Source organism: Oculina patagonica, chromosome 4 (genome assembly GCF_052425735.1).
Source record: "Oculina patagonica isolate OP01 chromosome 4, crgOcupat, whole genome shotgun sequence".
NCBI classification, from domain to species: Eukaryota; Metazoa; Cnidaria; class Anthozoa; order Scleractinia; family Oculinidae; genus Oculina; species Oculina patagonica.
Genome location: NC_135761.1, coordinates 34,792,245 through 34,813,617, shown reverse-complemented (window position 1 = coordinate 34,813,617; position 21,373 = coordinate 34,792,245). Strand labels below are relative to the sequence as shown.

The following is a 21,373-nucleotide window of genomic DNA, read 5'->3' as shown; positions in this document are numbered from 1 at the left end:
ACTCACTCTCACTCTTTCACATAAAAACATTTCATCACTGGATTTTAGCCTTACAATGTGTGAATATATCTTTGTAAAATAAATAGATCTATAACAGAGTTAAATATCCATTTTTCTCTAAATTTATCATAATTGTTATTTTTCGTACAAATGTACTTTTCAGTTTCATATTTTAAATTAACTTTAATTTTTTTATTATCAAGTTTCAAAACCACTTCTTCTGTGGAAATATACGCTTCCTAGGGAATTCTGTGTATTTCTAAAGAGTTCTTTCATTGTATTGTTCCAAACAGTCCTGTAAGTTGTATAACACTGCTATTACTTCCTGTTGCTCATCTAGCTTATTTTTAAAATTATTTATTCATTTACAACACAAACATACTAACACTTACGTATTATATATAATATTACAAAAAATTAAGACACGGTACTAAGATTAACCATGCTAATAATATTTACGAAACTTATGTTTTAACAAACTAAAGCTACAACACACTTAATATACACGACTACAAAAACTAGTTTCGTTAGAAGACCTTGTCAATTGGTAGTCATATGCTGTTAAAAAATTTTAAATTTCAGACGACTTCATATAACATTGCACAAAGAATAACCCTAGTATCTAGGCAACTATAACGCTATCTATATTAACCAAAATACAAAGATAATATAAAAATAATTGCTAACGAAATCTAAAATAACAACGAGAATAGCACTAGACATAGCAGTAACTTAAAACAAAATATATCCAAAGAATAAGGAAACAGAGTTCAGAGTTCAGTTCCTATTGTGCAATAAAATACAAAGAAATGTTTGTAGCTAGAATTTCATGATTGCGTGACAACAGCTCTTGGGATCCAGAAATACGCCCACTCTTCTTTCGTGTTGATCAGTTGATCCTCTTTGGTTTGATTGATCATCACCGATTCCGTGATCTGCCTCAACATCGCATCATTCTGAAACGTTCCTGTAAATGTAACTAAAACTACGATTACACACTAATGCTACCCACTACTACATACACAATAGACCGTTGATAACTGAAGAATGTGCGCAAGGAGAACACACACAGGCCCATGTGCCGAAACACAAGAAGAATCTTGCTTATCGAGGCACCAGCCATTAAAACAGCAAAACTTAGAAGAACATTACCGTCAGTGCATCTACCATGGACAAAAGACTGGGACCTCCACACATAGCCTTTAATGCATTTTAAACAATGTTGTGTTACTGTCACCATTGTTCCAGTTTGTTTCATGGAAACTTGAGGTTCCTCAGCTTTACAAGTAAATCAAAAGAGGGTGAATATCTGTAACAGCATTCTATAGAACATGATAAACTTTGGTTCGTCATAGCTAGGGGTTTCTGGATCCATTCTGAAAAGAATAACAACATATTACATCACCTCCTCACCACCATGAATTACCCAACTACCAGTAGTTATATTGTTTAGGAGACCTTGAGCAATTTAAAAAAAACGAAAATTACTTTACACTCACAAGTAAATATTATTCAAAAAACAAAAGATTTCAGAATATTATGACAAGAATGTTGATTCTCAAGCAAAAAGTACATTGTATGCTTTGAATGAAATTAAAATTACTCTTACTTGATGTCATTTGATTTGTCATCATCACTGCTCTCCTCCTCTTCCTCAGTGGTTTCACCTGCTGTACCCTCCTCTAAGGCAGCCCAGTCACTTCTTGGCTGCAACCTTCGTCATCTGTGGCTGTATCAGTTCCAGTACTGGACCAGGTGTACAGATGTTGCTGAGGAGCATCTTCACTGTTCATCCTTTTTACTCTTCCCTTTGCCCTGTGTTGTTCCACTGTGTCTTCCTCTTAAGGTATACACTAATGTGTATACCTTCCTGAATATAATATTTAAAATATAAAAACCTCTTCACATTTTTCTTTAAGGACATAGAGCATACATGCACATTGTACTCACACTTTGAAGTTCTTTGATTGTTTTCTTGAGTTCCACTACTTGTGTCTTCAGTCGCTTATTTGCTTTTTGCAAACTCTCACATTTGACACCATGTTTGCAGCTTTTGCAGCTCTGACAACTGGCAACTGGTGCTTTATGTGATGTCAGTGGTGTTTCACAAGGTGTGCTTCGGAATGCAGGTAATGTGTCATTAGGAGAGGAATGGTTGGAAGTAAGGTCTGCCAAAGAAGTACAAAGAGTCTCGCCAGATGTAAGAGCACATAACCAGTAACTCAACCTCATGAACTTGAATGGTATCAGAGGTGTCTGCAGACGTGTTGACTGGGGTGGAAGGACAAGGCAAGCTTTCTTCACACAATGGATGATCTGTCTTTCTTTTCTTCGGGGGGATAACTGGCTCACTAGCAAGAGCATCACATTTAAGCTGAAATATACCGAGAGAAACTGTGAGCTGTTTAACCTTACATGAATACATGAATACCTATTTATTCACAAGATTGCTTTTTACAGGTTTGTAAACACTAGGCATGAGTTCATGTATACTTTCAATTTCAGAAATGAACAACATCAATATAATAAACCTAACTGGCTTTAAAAGGTGATACCTGCAAGGTGTAACATATAAAGTTCCTATAAGGCTTGACATAGTCGTAAATATTCATGTATCATTATACATATTACTACCTGTACTTGCGATTACCTTGCCTATACTCAGAGGACTGAGGGATTAAAATTTCAATCTCAAGTAACTTACACAGAGACATTTTACTTCATAGCTTCAAGCTTAAAGTAAAGCAAAGTAAAGGGAGCATTTTTTCCTCGAAATGGTTCAAACTTTGGGATAGTGTCTTAAGCATACCGAACTTTCAAATATACAAAAATTGATTTCGCTTCATAAAGAGTTCGTTGTAAGTTCGCTTTTTCCTTTTAATTGATTGATCCATTTTTTAGGGATTGCGTGGCAAAGGCCATAATACTTCAGGAAGTTAGTCTTTATCTGGAACGTAGATGCAAAATCTCTAAAAGTTAAGAAAGAGTCCTCTTTGAAGATGTCACCAATTTTAGTAACACCAGCTTCATGCCACTGCTTATAGTAGACTAAGGACCCGTTGATTGTGATGAACCTGTTATTCCGTATAATTTCCTCTAGTATTTGCTCTTTGGATTCAGGAGTAGAAACAGTTAGTTTTTGCCATTCTTCTAAGGCTTCTTTGTAAAAATCCAGAGGTATGTTTACTTTCATAGACTTCAGTTCATAATTGCATTCAAAAAGAAATCGACCGCCCACATTGTTGAGGTATGCCAGAGGAATGTGACTCCAACAAGCGTCGTGTGGACTATCATTTAATCCCTTAATCCATGTGACTTTGAGAGAATTGTTAACAATATCAAAGTCAGGCATATTAAGTCCTACTTTCTCCTTTGGAGCTATCATAGCAGTATGCTTAAAAAAGATGCCTGCTTGTTTTGTTTCTTGGCTTTCGTTAATATGGGTAGGAGCTCTTTCCTCATATGTTCTATTTGGAAAGTCGTCTGCCATGCCAATCTTTAGGGTTGGTTTGATGTTCTTGACGTGTGGAAAATGCGGCCTTTATCTTTAAAGAACGACATCTTAGCGATAATAGGTTGGGGTTTGTTTGCATCTGCCTGATCTGTGTTTCACCGCGTCGGAATACGATGTACCTGCTTGAACTCAAGATGGTCGACCGCATCTTTTGACATTTTAAGCTCATTTCGTAGAAGACTGCTGTGGCCAGGACTTAAAGTAGTATGGGCCTTTTCTGTTACTTCCAAAAGGGTGGAATGGGGAAATTCAAGCCAATAATTTTTCTGTGGAAGCCTACCTTGTCCCCAGGTGCCAGTTGGCGGGATGGTAAAGGCTGTAAGGCGGAAAAACAGAAAGCGCAGGGGTCAATCGTTAGGGAACAGGCTCACAACACAGCGAACCGTACATGACTCACTGACTCACCAGCACACTGTAATAAATCTTTTCACATAAAATCTGACTCTGAAGTGACGAATTTTCTAAATATATTTTTTAAATATATTTCTGATTATTCTGATCTTCTTCTAAATGTTCATTAGTCCCATCTCTAGAAATCCCAGATGTACCTTAATATTAAAATTAAGGATATGTAGGGCATACTTTTCTCACATTGAAAGACTGCAATGAATTTTGTTTTTCCTCCACAGTAAGTCACCCACTCTCTTTTTTAGAATACTTAAAGTATGGTCCTTATCTGTAACTTCCAAAAGGGTGATGGGGGGATTTAAGCCAAAAATTCCGACTTCTGTGGAAGCCTAATTGTCCCAGGCGCCAGTCTGTGGGACGGTAAAGGCGGTAAGGCAGGAAAACAGGGAGCGCAGGGTTCGATGGTTAGGGAACAGGCCCACAACACAGCGAACCGTGCATGTCAGTCCCAAAATGCCAAGTGAACCGTGCATGACCAAGGTGGAGGACGCCTGGGGACAAGGTTGTGTGGAAGCAGTATGGCTGTTTTCTGGAACAACACATTTTAAACACAAGCAGCCTATGATCAATAGACTTAACTCAAGCCCCATTCCGCCTCCGGGCTCGCCTCTTCCCATATCTTATCCCTACCTGGGGCGTTTGGGAGTGGGGGCTCCCAGTGGGAATTTATTACTAATTATGATGTACCGGTACTCCGTAAAAACTAAAATGTTAAATTAAGAGGTTCTGAGCTGTTATCTTAATGTGAGATTTCTAATCATCTTAAATCAAGATCTATCTCCATCTTACTTTAATATGACAACATCTTATTTAAAGGGTTCTGAGGTAAGATGACATTTCATCTTAAAAAAGATTCCAAACATCTTACTTAAGACGTTCAAAGTCTTAAGTAAAGTATAAAAACTATCTCACTACAGAACTATTTATTAGGACGTTTGTAAACTTAATTTAAGATTTAAAACATCCTCAACAAGATGCTTTTCATCTTGTAGATTTATTTGCTAGGGAAAGTACGATACAAAAACAATACAGCCTCTGATAAATCATTTTGAACAAATTTATTATACAGAATAATAACCCTTTATTTTGCTTTCATTTCTTTTAGCTCAAGTACGTAAATCTTAAAGATCTCAAAGGAATCCTATGCTGAGACTTAATACTGTACTTAGTGGAACATAAATGACGGATGTTCCAAAGTTAGTGGTCACCAACGGAACTGTCATATAACGTATATTATGCAATGTTGACGTGTTATAACTTTTACCCCAGTAAGAAAAGAGCCTTATATTTCACAAAATTTGTTCAAATTTTTGTGACGAAGAAAAAACAGAGTTTTTACAACACTGGACAAGGTCAAAATCTTCGTCTGAATGATTCACTTCATCTTCAATGCCATAAGGGATGGTGTCGGTGTCACTTGCGCCATTTTCCACTACAATACTGCTTCTAGAGACTGACTGCCTCAGGATATTGGCAATTTTCCGCACCACTGGAATAACCGCATAATCAGCAGTTGTGCGACACAGTGGACACTTTGCCAAAGAGTTGCCTGTTTCAATCCACTGCTCTAGATAATGCACACAACCAATAACGGCATAACAAGTGAAACATGCAGCTGCTGGTAGCTCGCATTGATTAAGACAAATTATGCACTTAAATATTGACTGAAGCATTTTAGCAGCTTTTTCTTCAACACTTTCTTGAGGGGAAGAACTACTGATTTTGACTTGCAGCTGGAAGGCTGATTGGCTGGGTCCTGGTGAAGGGGTTTCTGTGAAGTCGTCTTCTTCTTTGGCATCGAGGATATCATCCTCCTTAATCGATCCAGAATATCTCCTGTTGTGGGCTTTTTCTTTTGGCCCCTCCCCCTTGTCAAGTACGATCTTTGACTTTTCTTGGCTACGAAAATCTTTTGGCATTCTCTCCAGAACTGTGATCCTGTTGATTTGAAAGAGGGGAGTTTAGGGACAGACCATAATTTTTTTAGGGGAGGGGGAAGGGGGTTGGTCAATTCACAGGCAGACCAAGCGATGGCCTCGTTTATCATTTGCAATGGTCATTTTCGGTTTGACTCAAACGATCGAAAAAAATAAATTAATCGTCCCAAAACCCTACTAAATCTCACAATAACACACAATCAACATTAGGTAAATGATCTTTATTTATCTGGCTCACCGTTTATTGTAATTTAGGAACAAAAGATCTCAAATTCAGCGATTTATGGAGTTTTTTTTACTGAGAACAACCGTTGCAAATTATAAGCGAAGCCATCCCTTGGTCTGCCTGTGGCCATGGTCAATTGCAAAAAAAGTTCTTGCACAGAAAACAATAGCTGGAAAAATCATGCAAGGGAAGCCATGGGGGGAAATTCTGAAGAAGTATGAAATCTTGCATAACTTACAGATGAAAAAAGAATACCTTGCCCAGACAAAATTGTTGACTCCTACCTTTAGTTGTCTCTCCGGGCATGACTGGGAGATGTTTTGAATCGAGAAAAATCACTTTAAAGCACAGTTGCTGTTTAAGCATCTTCTCAACTTCATCCACTGACGCGGTATCCTCGGTCAAACTAAGGTGCACTTGGAATTTTTCACTTATTGCACCAGATGGTACGATTTCAACTACTACAAGTGACTTCTTCCATTGAGCCTGGCCTGGCCTGGCCAGGTGGAGGAATAAGATTTTTCCTCATGGGCGCTGTGCTCTGATAAGATTGCGGGATTCCAAGGGAATTACTTGGTGAAAGAAGTTCGCCGGAGCTTCTCGAAGTGGTGGGTTGCGTTGACTCACCCTTCACGATGTACATTTTGGAGAAGTCTTCCACGTTGAAAACCCCAGTTTCTGTAGGAATGATGATCTCTCCTTCTTCTTCGCAGCAAATGTAGATCCCGTGATCCATATCTTATTTAAAAACCATTGTTAGGTTTCCCGCCGTTAAGGTGGAAGACTTTAGTCTCATGACTTTATCATTCATCTTAATCTTAACAAAATTCGCCATCTTCGATTCACTGCTACAGAAGAAGTGACACAATACAAAGATGCAACGCCAGACAAGCCATACAAGAATTTCATTTCGTGCCATTTTTTGACAGCTGTCAATCAAGGGGTCCAAATTGAGTAAGCGAAAATAGTCAACATTTTTTTTTTATTTTACGAGAACGGCGAAAACCTGAAAAAACTCGAGAATTTTCTCATTTTGACTTTTTTCGTGGTAAATGAATTCAAACAATAACTTTAAAAAAAACCGACTTGAGTACTACCTGAGAGAAATCCTAAAAATAGTCCACCTTATCAGAAAAAAAAATTGGCACTTTTTTCAGGTTTTCTAAACGCAAATGAAATCGACAATAAAAGGAGCCGTTTTTCTGTTTTGCGTGTAGATCACAAATCAAAAAATAGTTTTCATGGAGTTTTTCAGTTTCTAGATCAAGGTTTTGTTGAAAAGTAGAATTGCCGAAAGCATTCACTGATTGTCTTTAAACAAAATGAGGTTATTTCCCTTTTGATTACTAATCTCTTTGATGTCAACAATATTGACTGGTGTACATCATCTGCTCTTAGGCTCCTAATGATGCCAGTTGCTTCACTCCTGCAATGAGAATACAGTTAAGATACACTGAGATTTACTTCTAAAAAAAGCCATTTGATGAATTTGTTCCTGTGAAAAGCATCAATCAATTACACTTATCCTGCTTGTTTACTAACTGAACACTTGGGACCAAACATGAAAATTACCTGGAGAAAATTTAGGCTGCTCAATAAACAGATGGGGGAAAGTGCCAAGCGAAATGTTAAACTCGGCTAAGTGTTTTTCACAAGTCAAAGTAAGACTTCTAAAAGAAACTCTCGCTTTTCCATTCATCTTGCACTGTTCCTTGAATTGTACTCTTTTTACGGTTTCTTTTTTTTTGCTCTATAATACACCGAGATTCGCACATTTACGTCATACCTGTACCTGATGATTGTCGTGCATCAACATCATTGAACTGTACTCCCTCAGCCTTCTTGTGTAAGTAATTATGTGGGGGTAAGATTGTTCCTATCTTGAAACCACTTCTGTTAAAGATGACTCTGGGTTTCTTATTGTGCAGGCATGCTCTTTAATAAACTGAAATAAAACGACAAAACAAAACGGTATTATTTAAAAATCAGTGCTGGTACTGAAAGTGAGTTAAGTTACAACGACGGGCTCACTCTCAAACAATGTGCGATTACCAGGTGCTTTTAACTCTATAAAACAACAGAGATAGAAGTCATAGAAGGTTTGAGTAATTCAGTATTTGCTAAGACAACAATTTTACGACCATTTACATGTACTTCAATAAGAATAAAAAGTTTTCCCTAAATAGTGCCTTTTAATAACAAGATTATTGAAAGAAGATAAACCTGACCACTAAAGTAAGGCATGTAAGTTGACATACCTGTTCTTAACTGCTCTTTCCCTTCTTCTGTAAGCTGGCGCGTTTCCATGGAATCAGGCGGCTTGGTGATTGTTGCACTTTCTGCTGTCCTTGAGCTATCAGCCTCCTTAACTTCAACAACAATTCGCGGGCAAGACTTGCTAAATGCAATTTCCACGGGGTAAACAAGCACTAAAAGATACAGAAACAAGAGGCTTTTGAGGCTAGCGTTTTCTGCTGGTAAAAGAAACTTAACGTATATTGAAAAAAGTATCGAGCCAAGCATTTTCACTCAATTTATTCGACATACCGGTAGACCAGATGTACGTGACTTTCATTGTCTTTCATTGAGTGTCATGTTTTGCACAGCAAGAAGTTAAAATTACCTACATCATCAAGGATGAAACACCAATCTATCCTGAATCAGACGTTCCTCTAGTTAAAACTATTTTAGATTCACATTTACTCGATTATTTTTCGTTGACCACAGAAAAGTGACATAAGGACGTGCATAGTAACCACAGTCTCTTATGCAGCCATTGTGGCCGTTAACGTTGTGTTGACCGCCGAGCGTGACGTTGCGTGACAAGACAACAGGAAGACAGACCTCTGTGTTTGAGGCAGCGTGACGTAAGCTTCACGTGCTATTTGATTTCACTGTAATTTGATAGACCTCGGCTTGAGTCAACTGATCACGAAAAATGCTCCATAAAATACTGAACTTTGCACCTTTTAATCAAGAACTTTGTTCGACTGTAAGCCAGATAAATAAACTTCACTTACCTTGCAGCATGTCGGTCCCACTTCCAATACTCGGCATTTCGAGCTCCGCTTGTAAATTTGTGTTTATTGCAAAACACTGGGTTCCTCTTGCGGCATCCGCTTTGTCTAGCCTTGCCAATTTTATTTCTAAATGTTCACCAAGGCCGATCTTTTTGGCAGTATCACATAGTCCACTAAAATTGCCGCCATTAAAAAAAAAATATGCAATCCAATAAGAATAATGAAAGAAATCCAAAATCGACTAAAAACGAAGGAACCAAGATCTTATCGATACTTACATTACAGCTAACAGTCACATGGACAAAATAACACTTTGTTGGAGGGCAAGTAATGTGCTGGGACATTCAAAACAAAGAAACTTCAACCAGTCATGCTTGACTTTTCTTTGGATGTCCTGGGGTGTCCAGTAAGGTGTATTTTGTGCCATGTGACCATTAGCTGCAAAGGACCCACTGTCCATATTTGACATACACATTATACATATTGTGCGGTTTTAGTCTTAAAGGGCTGTTTGGAAATTCAAGAGAAGAGAAAGGAAAGATAGGGGGGCCAAGAGCATCATTAGTTGACATTAATTCACACGCTTCGAAGTCAACATTGTCTTCCCCTTCTTCATTAATGACATCTTCTAACCTAAGGGACCTCATTAAGGCTTTGTCGTAAATTTCTGCAAGCTCAATAACGGATTGTCTAAAATCTAGCGCTTCTTGAAGAGCCAGACGTAACTTTCTACTCAGATCCTTGTATGAACCAATTCCATAAACCTTCCAAGCCTTTTGTGATGTAAGTCCAGCTGCCTCGCAGGCAGCAAACTTGAGAAGTGTTCGGTCCTTGTCACTGGATGCTAGTTTGAAAAGTGCTGTGAGAGTGTTTTTATCTAAACCTAGAACCTGTTCAGGGGCAAACAGCTTGCTTGCTTGTCTTTTTCTTGTAATTGTACTCACTATTATGTAACATCTGGCGCGTGCCAAATGGTATAGTTTTGTGTGTCATTTACCATACCAGGGTCATCTAAAGTTCAGTCTAGTTTCAAGGCTGCTTTGTTGAGTTCTGTATAGTAACTGAACATCTTATAATCAGGGTCAATCTTTGAGGTGTCATATATCCAAGAAGGCAGAAATTTTTATAGTCTGATATAGGGCTGCCAAAACAACTAAAAAAAGGTCTGGTATAAGGCAAACGTTCCAAAGTTCCAGCAACAGACCCCAAACTAGAAATATACAAAGTACAAAGGGATGAAAATCCATTACCAACCATGACTAAAAGATACAGGAGCTTACCCTCAAGAGAAAATTTAGATTTCAAGACTTCCACTCCTAAACAACATGAAAAGCCTCTTTCACCCTTTAGCAAAAGACTACTCCATACCACAATTGACTGCCAACAGATAGACCATAGCAAAATAGTCGTAGTCTCATAAAGACCTTTAATTTCTATGTTAATTGCTATATTCTTTTATTCAGTGACGATATCACTCAGCACTTTAATAAAAATATGAATTGTTCACTATTCAGCAGCTCCGCACCAACTTACCTCACTGAAGAACTTGTTTCTACGGTGGCCCACAACTGTCACGGCAAAAGGAAAAGACTTGCGGCAAAAGAAATAACTTCACGACAAAAGAAAAAACCTTGTGGTAAAAAGAAAAGCCTCACGGCAAAAAGGAAAACCTCGGGCAAAAGGAAAAACCTTGCGGCAAAAAGAACAAACTCCTCATGGCAAAAAGAAAAATTTCGCGGCAAAAAAAAAAAAGCCTCACAGCAAAAAGAAAAACCTTGCGGCAAAGAGAATATTAACCTCACGGCAAAAAGAAAACTCCTCATGGCAAAAAGAAAAATTTCGCGGCAAAAAAAAAAGCCTCACAGCAAAAAGAAAACTAAAAAAAAAAAGGCAAAAAAAAAAGGCAATACACCTCATGGCATCTTTTGTCCAAACTGTGGAAAAGGTAGAGTATTTTAACGTTCCTTATTGTCTATTATTTTTTTACTGACAAAAAGCAGTCAAACTAAGGTTTGGGAGATCGAGTCTTCATGCGTTTGTTCATGTCATGATACAAGCTTGCCAAGTCAAGTCATAAGTAAGAGCTTACTGTATTTTCTCAAACATTAAAGCTGTGCTATACATGTAGTTTTCTGACAGAAATACTTAAAGTGGACCAGGATTGAGCGAGTGCACTCTAGCTTGCATTCGTGGAGAAGATGTATTTTACGCTATGCAACATTTGCAGACTGATTTGCAGACTGCAGACTAAATCCAAATAATTATTTTGTTCTTTTAGCTTAGCTGGTTCAGTAGCATGATCAGCTTACCTGGTTAGCTTTCAGATGAAGGTTTGGGTTAACTATTTATGTCTGCACGTCAGAAACCTTGCATTTTTAGGACACTCAGATTTTAAAAATACTATAAAAGCGGGGGGGAGGGGGAAAATTAATAATAGAGGGGAAAAGTTGTGTATAGGTTCTGCTGTAAGAATTATTTAGCGAGCGAGCGAATTATTGATTGATTGATTGATTGATTGATTGATTGATTGATTGATTGATTGATTAAACGGATGGATGGATGGATGGATGAATGAAAAAGGAATGAATCAATGAACGCATCAATGAAGAGGAAATACAAAACAACATAAAAAAGAAATAAGAAGTGAGTTTTTAAAAAAGTAATATTAATATTTCTTTATTCTGTTACTAGAACTTTCTTCAACTGGAAATGCTGGTCAAAGTCCACCTTCTTGCACAGGTAAGAAACAGATAGAAGAGGCACAATTAATCAGGCTCAAGGCTCTTTGAGTTCTTTCCCTGGAATGTAAATGAGAATTCTGCATGATTTCCTGCTGCCTGGTCAAAGGATTGCAAACCATTCTTTTAAATTCAACATTATGGCACTTTAGGGCATGTGAATCCCACATGGAATAAATTTGAACTATAGCCCCAATATAAAAATTAACACCTCCACAGATCGGACTATGTAAGGGTAAGTGAAATCTTACTGAGGATGACACTAAACAGTGTAAAAAAGTGCCATCTGAGAACCTGTGGTCCTTGCAACCTCAGATTGAGGAAAAAGGCTACTTTGATCAGTTAATTCATCTAGGGCCAACAACCACGCCGAATGAATAAGCAAGCAATACGATGGTGCAGTTACATTCAAAAAAATAAGCGACAATTAAAATTGATTTGATCAGCAGTAGAAGTGAAATAAGTGTCAAAAACTCAGCTTCCCTACCTGTAAAATTTCAGGCATTGTTAAGTCAGACCTCTCTCTTGGGCAGGAGATGCTAAAGAAGCATTCTGAATATATAACAATTATGAAGAATGTAATTATTTTTGTGTATAGTTTCAGTGCCATCTTCAAGTGCCGCAAGTTCAATTTCAAGTGCTGCAGTCCCCTCTTCAAGTGCAGGTGTCAGTGGTAAAGCCATTGAGTCATTCTCTGCTTATCATAAATTGACAGGACACCAGTGGTAAGAGCGTGTGAGTACGACAACAGCAAAAGACAAAGATGAAGAAGTAGCAATTGGCCTAATGAAATTTAATGAGAAAGAGTCCAAGCTAAAGCCGGTTAGAGGGAAAAGAGTTCTGCTCCGAACATCTAACAGAGACCCATATGCTGAAGTCCATACCCAGGCAGAGGCAAAGTTTAAAGCCTATCACAGCATACCAATTATTGTATGAGAATGGCAAGGAAGCCCAGTTTCTACCTGGGACAACAGAGTTCTTCATCTTGAAAAGATATAGAGAAGAGATTGGAAAGGATTATAAGAGAAAAAAAAAAAAAATGACATGTCAAAGGAATTTTTAACATCAGTCATTGACCACATCAGAAGCCTGATGTTTTCAAATGGCTCTCCTACTGACTCAATGCTATATGCTCATAAAGGGTTATTCCACACATGCGCACAGATTTCTTTGGTTAGCATTGTTCAGGGTGGACCACCCCGTTGTTTGTTTGTTTGTACAATATGTTGATCAACCAAGAGGTAGATATGACTCAGCTTACTGCAGCCCACCATCTAACCAAGCATGAGAATGAAATGCTTGCAAGAATTGCGAATGATCCCAAAGAAATGCAGGATACACATTACCAGAAATGTGGGAAATTTTGTGCCGGCAGCACAACTGACCAGCGTAATTTTTTTTAGCAGATTTATGACGTGTTTTTTTTTTTCCGTTTTTCACTGCAATTGACTTACAAATCCAGTGAGTGTGGCAAAAAAATATCAAAATTTGGCGCCATTTTATGCATTTCGGAGTCTGTCGACATATGAAACAGCGGTAAAAAGCTTGAAAATGCATGATGTTTAGGACCACTTATTACCGTTTTTTAGTGTCTTGTACCTTAACATAAAAAAACCTGTTATTAAAAAAATCTGTTTTTACACCTATTTTCTTGTCTTGTCGTTTTTTTCCGCGCGGGGACTGGGACCGAGTTCATTCTAACCGGACCCCGACACTCCAAGGACCCTGGGACCGACTCCTATGACGTCATCAACCCCCTAAGTCACGTGGTTTTCCCTTTTACGCATGCGCATACATGCTGCTTTCTCATTGGTCCATTCAAATACTCCTGCAATCTAACTGGCTACTGCCGATACCCTTTCCTCGCATTTTATGCAAATTAGGTTACTTCCGGTCTTTTCACTTCCGGTCCATCTCGGTTGATGAGTACTTCATCTAGTTATGATGACGTCATCCCTCATTATATATGCAACATTATATATGCAACATTATTGCAATTAGGCGTATCGCCTGTTAAAGGCTAATAGTATGTGTAGTCCAAGCGTCGCGATTCTACTCACAAGTGAATACATCGTGAGAAAAACGGTAATACTCAATTATTGTATCAACAATGAACGCCGTTCTAAGGGTTACAAATTGAAAGAATTAAAATCATGAGTAACCACATAGAAATTTCTATATAAGATAAGATTAGATGAACAACTTTATTTAAAGAGGTTTGCAGATATAATGACATTGATGAACGATACAGTTGCCCCCTGTTCTAAAAATGTACAAAAATACATGCATTAAAATGGACACTAGAAAGCCATGCTAAGATATACAGTAAAATGTAACCATACTTACTTAACTTACCATAACTAGTGTAAAAAAAAAACTGCGTAACCTGGTTTTTCTTGTCCACATTTAAGGTACGATGAAATAGAGTACTATAATTACAAAAACCCTGTATTTAGTATGAATACTGGCCATTTCACGCAGGTGAGCTTTTCTGTCCCCTTCCCCCAGGCGGGAAGGTGGAGCAAAAAAGTTTTGGGCTTGTTTTTTTGGGCAAGTATTTTTAACACATTTTATCCGTTACGCTTGCACAACGTCTACAATCCATGCTAACAAGAAATGAAATGGACAATGCTCGAATAGTTAAATATTTAAGTCAAATGCATTGCAAATAACTCGATAAATACTTATTCATTTTCTTATGCATTTTCAGCCATCGAGAATGCGCCGAAACTATAGATTAAATTGTTAATTATTCAATTTACTTCCCTCCAAATCTCCCCATCACCCCTCCCCTAGCTTCCTCCTCAAGGGAAAAGTGTTGTTTCTCCAATGTAAGACAGCCAGATATGAAGTTAAAATAAAATCATTGATCCGTCCATAACATAGCTTTTTTAATTCTGAGTTTAATCTATAATAAATAGATTTGCTTACAAGGAAAAGACAATTCTGCAGAATTCTTTTGAATTTCATTCCAGCTACAAGCATGGATTATAGCACTCGAGTACTTCTATTTGCGCCCGACCGAGAAGTGTATAAACCTCTAAACTGTATTTATATTGCAGGTGGTTTGGAAGAGCACTACTAAACTGGGATGCGGTGTTGCGACCAAAAGTGGCAAGACCTATGTAGTGGCGCGCTACTACCCACCAGGAAACTATAATAATCAGTATCGACAAAACGTGATGAGGGAAAAGGTATGTTGATCTCAGTGGCCATAACGAATTACAACAATAAACAAGCCCATCAGATTTGATGAGATCTACTTCTAATGCCGATGACATCAAACTGGGAAGACAGAAACTCCTTCATAGACTAAATATATTTGGAGGAAACGTTGCGTACTATATTGCCTCGAAATCCTAAAATAATAACCTGTTAGCCCCGGGAAAGAGTTGTGTTGTGGTAGTTGCCAATTCAGAGTATGTTATAACAAAAAACTTATTAACAGAACACCTATCGTTAATATATTCACAGTTTTTTATAATAAATTTTAAACTAAAATAATTTAAGAGTATCTAAAATTAATAACATGATTCTGATAGTTAATATTTGCTATTTTTTATTGTCAATTTTAGTGATGTGCCGAATTGAAGGTCTGTGACACATGGACTTACAAGGACTGAGACTCTTCAATACATTGTAGTTGATTAAGACTAAAAGCTCAATAAACATATAATGAGTGGGTTAATTGACCTCTGTCATCGCTTGTTTATATTTTGTTTCAAAGAAAACGTGTATCCCTTACAAAGCCTGTGATAAGGCTCATTTATGGGAAGGAAACTTACGAAGAGGGAAATGCGGTAGAGAAATTAAAAATTAAAATATTTTCAAGATGTACAAAAATCTTTTTGGTCGATCCCCATTCAGGTAGTGATAACCATTTTCAGCGCCTTCGATCGACACTGACACCTGCTTCTTTGAGCACCACAGTTTTGTTAGTATCATTTCTTTTTAACTGTTTTGGGACAAAAAAAAAAAACCATGTCATGTTGCATATATAATGAGGGATGACGTCATCATAATTAGAAGAAGTACTCATCAAATGAGGGTTTCCATAGCAACCGAGATGGACCGGAAGTGAAAAAACCGGAAGTAACCTAATTAGCATAAAATGCGAGGAAAGGGTATCGGCAGTAGCCAATCAGATTGCAGGGAGTATTTGAATGGACCAATGAAGGGCCAGGCAGGTGGTCACGTGTCTAATTTGCATATTCTGCGACGTCACAGAATGGAATGCGTCTCACTATCGGGGAGGGAGAGCGTGAGCCTGACCCTTAGACACGCGCCCTGGGTACTAGACGTGTGCGCAGGCTCGAGTGGCCGCGCGTACCCTAGGTACGAGCGTGACACACGACGGTACGAAATCTGTTTTTTTCCTTGTGTCAATGTTCACTAAGCCCTAGTGGTCGCGCACTTTTGGAATGAACGTGTACAAAGTTAGCAAGACCGCCATACTATGGATATATATATGGTTCACAAAGTGCCATATTGTCCTTGTGGTATCTGGAACTCAATACAAACAAAACACTTTCCTACGCTTTCTTCACATAAATCAAAGGTCTCTATGAGACTACGACTATTTTGCTATGGTCTATCTGTTGGCTGTCAATTGTGGTATGGAGTAGTGTTTTGCTAAAGGGTGAAAGACGCTTTTCATGTTGTTTAGGAGTGGAAGTCTTGAAAATAACTTAGCTTACCTGAATACTTTACACTTCCACATCACATTCTAAATTAAAACTGAAACCTAGAAGTCAACAACGCGCTGTTTACAAAACTCAACCGCAAATTAAGGAGCCAAAGAAAACCCAATCGAAAACACATTGAATATACTGTAGTACTCGTGTCGCGTATACGCTTATTCCGGCCTACTAAAGCAAACAAACAGTTCAGCGGTTCAATACATTCTTCATATATACCCACACCCCCGGCCCACACCGAAAAGAAATCCCTAGAATTGAGAACGCGAATAAATGATTATTTACTCGTGTTTAGCGAGACTAACGCAATCGATTGTCGCGAATGTGAAAGACTTGTAAAAGTACAAATTTGCGTTCTTAATCGTTTTAGGTTAAATATTAGCGCTCCTTTAGTGTGTTAGACGCTTGTACCAGTCCAAACTTGCGTTCTTACGTTCTTGGTTACATATTAGCGTCGCTTTAGTCTGTGAAAGACTTATACATTGCCTTCAAGTGTTGGCTGACGCTTTGTTCACCCACACCGAAAAGAACTCCCTTGAATTGAGAACGCGAATGATTATTTACTCGTGTTTAGCGTGACTAACGCAATCGATTGTCGCGAAAACAAATCCTTTAGGTTAAATATTAGCGCGACTTATACGTTGCCTTCAAGTGTTGACTGACGCATTGTTCACCCACACCGAAAAGAAATCCCTTGAATTGAGAACGCGAATAAATGATTATTCACTCGTGTTAAGCGTGACTAACGCAATCGATTGTCGCGAAAACAAATCCTTAGTTGTGTCATATCGGATTTGAGATACTCACGCATAAAAATAATTGTTATATAACGTTTATACATGTGACAAGTCACGTTTTTAACACGAGATAGCAAGTGTTGACGCAATACTAATGAGATACCCTTTCATCACCCACAGCGGCTAATGGAGTTCAAGTCTAATTTCCGGTCCAAAAATATCGCACGTAGACAAAAACAATTGTTATCATGGCGGGTGTTGAGCGCAGGTTGAGCGGAATGAAGTAGAAAGCGAGTTCTTCTAGGTTTTAGAAAATCTCTCAAGAGTTTTGTTCACAAAACATTTAAAGACGAACAAAGGGAGTGTATTCGACGAATAGTTTGTGAAAGAAAAGATAATTTCCGTTCTTAATCATTTTAGGTTAAATATTAGCGCCCGGCTTCAGTGAGTGAGACGCTTGTACTAGTACAACGCTTTAGACTGTGAAACACTGAACCACTCACATTCTCGATTAGTTGTGTAATATCTCATTTGAGATACTCACGCATAAAAATAACTGTTATATAACGTTTATACATGTGACAAGTCACGTCTTTAACACGAGATCGCAATTGTTGACGCAATACTAATGAGAGACCCTTTCATCACCTACAGCGGAATATGTGACAAGTCACGTCTTTAACACGAGATCGGAAGTGTTGACGCAATAATAATAAGAGACCCTTTCATCGCCCACTAAGCGGAAAGAACTCCCTTGAGAAATTAAAACAGTCCCTTGAGAAATTAAAAAAGTCCCTTGAGAGTAGACAAGAATGTTCCAAATTTTGCCCACATCACTCCTAATCTCCTACTTCTGCTTGTAAACAAGCAAAATAGTCGAAAAAAACCGCCATGTTTACCTTTTTTCGTTTTTTTTTTTTTTCGAATGCTACAGGTCATTCACGCACCACTGACGCACTACATCTATTCAGGTAAAATCCCTTTTTTCAAATCTGTTTTGCGACCTCCTATTTTATCATAAAAAGATTTTTTAACGCATTTCAACAGATTTTTGCTGGTCCTGAATCCCAGCAAAACGAAAGGAATGCTGATCTCAACGCAACAGTTAGCAACAGTCCATTCTTTGGACAAAGGAGATGTAGATCTTAGAGTCAACAATAGTCACATTGACTGTGTAGATAAAACAAAACTGCTTGGAATGAATGGGATGAGCACGTCAAACATCTTTCAGCGTCCTGCTACGCAACTCTGGCTACACTGAGAAAACTCAAGAACATTCTACCATTTAAAAAACTATTGTGCAGTCTCTCGTCTTATCTAAGTTATTTTACAATGATTGGGGCATGCCGCAGCAACAAAATATTATATTGTTCACACTGAGGGGACGAAAAATCAGGGACGTGTATTGGGGACTTGTAGCAGCAACAAATGTATTTACACACACAAAAAAAAAGAAGCGGGGACATGTCGCAGCAACACGCCCCCCTCATGAATACTCAAAGACCATTTTTCGGCTCATGCAACACGAATTGTTCAGCAGTTTGTCCCTGGGACATGTTAAACCGATTTCAACTCGTTGATCTTCGTGCAACATGCCACAAGGATAAAATTTCGCAGAAATTTGTGTTGCATGAGTGGCATATCCCTGAGACATACCCTGCTGCATTCTCTTGCTAGTGAACATATTGTGTTTTTGTCATTGCTACAAATGCATGTTACCGATACAAACCCAGCCTTACGTCTCTTAAGTGTAAAAAACACAAAATTTTGTTGCTGCAGCATGTCCCTGTGTCTTTTCACCAAGTGTACGAGACCTTTAAGCATGAACCAATTTATCGTCACCTTTTTTTTGTCTTAAATTATCTTTTATTCCTTTTATCTCTTATTAAAACATTTTTTTAAAAGGGTGCAATTTTTGAGGCGATCCGGGTGTGGTTTTCGAACCACAGCAGTTGGTCAAGACTGGGCTGAAAGAACCATACACCAAACTGCCCAAAAAAACATCAAGCACTAACACCATCTGAGGCGATTTCAAGCCACCGGAAAACGATGATTTGGCTATCGAAAGGCACCTTTAGGCTCTCGACAAAGAGCTTAAAAGACCAGGGGTTGTGTCCACCCTGATGACAGAGACACAGCTCTACAGGCAAGCGGAAATCAGGTGCCTTGATGCGGCGACAAGGGTGAAGGAGATAATGGGTAAATACAAAGGCCTCCAAAACCCAACAGAATTGAATAGTGAAAAAATCTTTACTGGTTTTCCCTTGCTCAGCATAGTCTCTAACGTGCCAGTATCAACGAAAAAGGATAACTGAACGACTAACCTGTTTTGATCTTGTGTTGCTCGAGGTTTTAATCGAACCTTGCCGGGTTTTTTCAAGTATATGGATATATAAGCAAAATTTTAGGCCAATAAAAGAATCAAGCAGTCACACTTGCATAATTGTCTTTTATGCAGTTCTTGATAGGACTGTTTTGAGGGCTTCATCCCTTGCAAAAAATGGAATAAAACGGCACAAGTAACTTATATTCAGCACAAGCACTGATGTATAAATGTTTTTTGTTTTCAGTTTATTAAAGAACATGCCCAAACAATTAGAAGAAACCAAGAAACATTCTTAACGGAAGTGGTTCTAAAATGGGAACTGTTTTAACCCCACGTAATGACGTATGCAAGGGGGCTGAGGGAATGCAATACATTGGTGTTGATGTACGACGATCATCAAAACGGCACAGGTATGACGCAAATCTCAATGTGTTATTGAACAAAAAAGCGTAAAAAGAATGATGAATAGAAAATCGAGAGTTTCTGAAGTCTTGCTTTGACTTGTGAGAAACACGAGCCCAACGTTTCGCCACACACTTTTTCCTGTCTGTTTATCGAGCGACCTCATATTCTCCAGGCATTTTTGATGTTCGGACCCAAATGTTCAGTTAGTAAACAAGAAGAACAGGTATTATTGATTGATGCTTTTCACAGGAACACATTTATCACCTGTCATTTTTGTAAAGTAAATCTTAATGTATCTTAATTGTATTCGCATTGCAGAAGTGAAGCAGAGCTCATGATGTACAAAAAGAGGGGCTCTAGAGCTCCAGGCAATGTCGTTGAAATCAAGGAGGTGAGTAATCAAAAGGGTGATAACCTCATTTGCTAATAAGACCTTAAAATTATCTTATCATTTTTGACACCTTATTGTTACTTACTATTTTGGAACTTAAATTTTTTAAAGACCTGACAAATAAGGTTCTGCGACAAATAACGATGGTACAGTCATCAATTTAACTCTATTTTGTTATAAAGGAAGATGTCAAACTGATTGAGTAAAGTTTCGTTGTGTTATATTGTTTTGTTCAATGTCATGGATCAGACACTATTAAAATTACTTTACTTTTTTAATGCAAACCATTATTTTGACAATTTTCTGGCAATTTAGTTCCTTGTAACACATTTCATTAGCCACATCGTGAAAATAAAGTCAAACGATAAACGCCCGTTCTATTTTCGCAAACAAAGATCCCGCGAAAATCAAGAACAATAAGGTAACCTAGTGAAAGGTAAATGATAAAAAAATTAGGTTCAAATAAAGTGTGTTAGACTATCTGCAGTTGGTCAATGTAACTATGCAACCATTACTGTTTAATTATTATTAATTAATTAATAAATCTATCCCTCTCATTTCATTTACACAGGCCCCTATAGACATGAACAAGGCATGTCACGAAAAAAAAGAGAGAAGCCAGCCATTTCTGTTATGCGCAACAATCAATGGAAGAAGTGAAAGCATCAGATTGGTCATTGACAAGCAACCTTGGCTACAGTTTAGAGAAGTGCCCTGTGCGATTATCTCCCTGGTTGGCGCTTTCTTCGTGTTTGATCTTGCCTATCCAAGTGAGTGCTCCGGGGCACTGTTCTTCTTACAAGAATTTATTACCGGGATACCAGTCAGAAAGAGCCTACACCACGGCACAATTAAAAATGCCTGTCTAGGCATCTTAGCCACAAAAGAAATGAACAGGGTGGCCGATTAGCTTATGTTTCTCTATTGGCTGATTGGCCTTAGCGTTGTGTTATGTGACAGTTCCGTTGGTGAAC

At 38.2% G+C, this 21,373-nt stretch overlaps 2 protein-coding genes and 2 long non-coding RNA genes across 5 annotated transcripts in view; 2 read left to right on the top strand and 2 right to left on the bottom strand.

Moving 5' to 3' along the window:
- The window catches only part of LOC144652375 (uncharacterized), a 60,843-nt gene extending 45,268 nt beyond the window's left edge, over nucleotides 1-15,575 (top strand). The window contains exons 1-3 of one of the 2 annotated variants that reach the window (XR_013570518.1): nucleotides 14,215-14,324; nucleotides 14,906-15,037; nucleotides 15,419-15,575. This is a non-coding gene — a long non-coding RNA (uncharacterized LOC144652375). Of the gene's footprint in view, nucleotides 1-14,214; nucleotides 14,325-14,905; nucleotides 15,038-15,418 lie in introns of those variants that run through there. The other variant, XR_013570519.1, reaches the window with a different exon arrangement.
- LOC144648667 (uncharacterized) lies at nucleotides 5,013-6,527 on the bottom strand. The gene is made up of 2 exons (XM_078508170.1): nucleotides 6,370-6,527; nucleotides 5,013-5,860 (listed from the first exon to the last, which is right to left on the bottom strand). The coding sequence occupies exon 2, from the start codon at nucleotides 5,839-5,841 to the stop codon at nucleotides 5,212-5,214; it is 630 nt and encodes a 209-aa protein (XP_078364296.1). The 5' UTR covers nucleotides 5,842-5,860; nucleotides 6,370-6,527; the 3' UTR covers nucleotides 5,013-5,211.
- On the bottom strand, nucleotides 7,410-9,286 carry LOC144652339 (uncharacterized). Its single transcript, XR_013570483.1, has 4 exons — nucleotides 9,106-9,286; nucleotides 8,344-8,514; nucleotides 7,872-8,030; nucleotides 7,410-7,511 (listed from the first exon to the last, which is right to left on the bottom strand). It is a non-coding gene; the product is annotated as an uncharacterized LOC144652339 (long non-coding RNA).
- Nucleotides 15,576-19,311: 3,736 nt separating the features above from the next.
- LOC144648958 (uncharacterized) lies at nucleotides 19,312-21,373 on the top strand. Its single transcript, XM_078508411.1, has 4 exons — nucleotides 19,312-19,476; nucleotides 19,848-20,013; nucleotides 20,327-20,399; nucleotides 20,971-21,373. Exons 2-4 carry the CDS (start codon nucleotides 19,916-19,918, stop codon nucleotides 21,307-21,309), a joined length of 510 nt encoding a protein of 169 aa, XP_078364537.1. The 5' UTR covers nucleotides 19,312-19,476; nucleotides 19,848-19,915; the 3' UTR covers nucleotides 21,310-21,373.

Bases quoted from the DNA above. Each gene is read 5' to 3' on its own strand.
- LOC144648667 (XM_078508170.1), bottom strand. From the start codon at position 5,841: ATGCCAAAAGATTTTCGTAGCCAAGAAAAGTCAAAGATCGTACTTGAC.
- LOC144648958 (XM_078508411.1), top strand. From the start codon at position 19,916: ATGGGAACTGTTTTAACCCCACGTAATGACGTATGCAAGGGGGCTGAG. The intron at 20,014-20,326 runs GTATGACGCAAA...TTCGCATTGCAG, and splicing joins CGATCATCAAAACGGCACAG to AAGTGAAGCAGAGCTCATGA. The intron at 20,400-20,970 runs GTGAGTAATCAA...TCATTTACACAG, and splicing joins ATGTCGTTGAAATCAAGGAG to GCCCCTATAGACATGAACAA.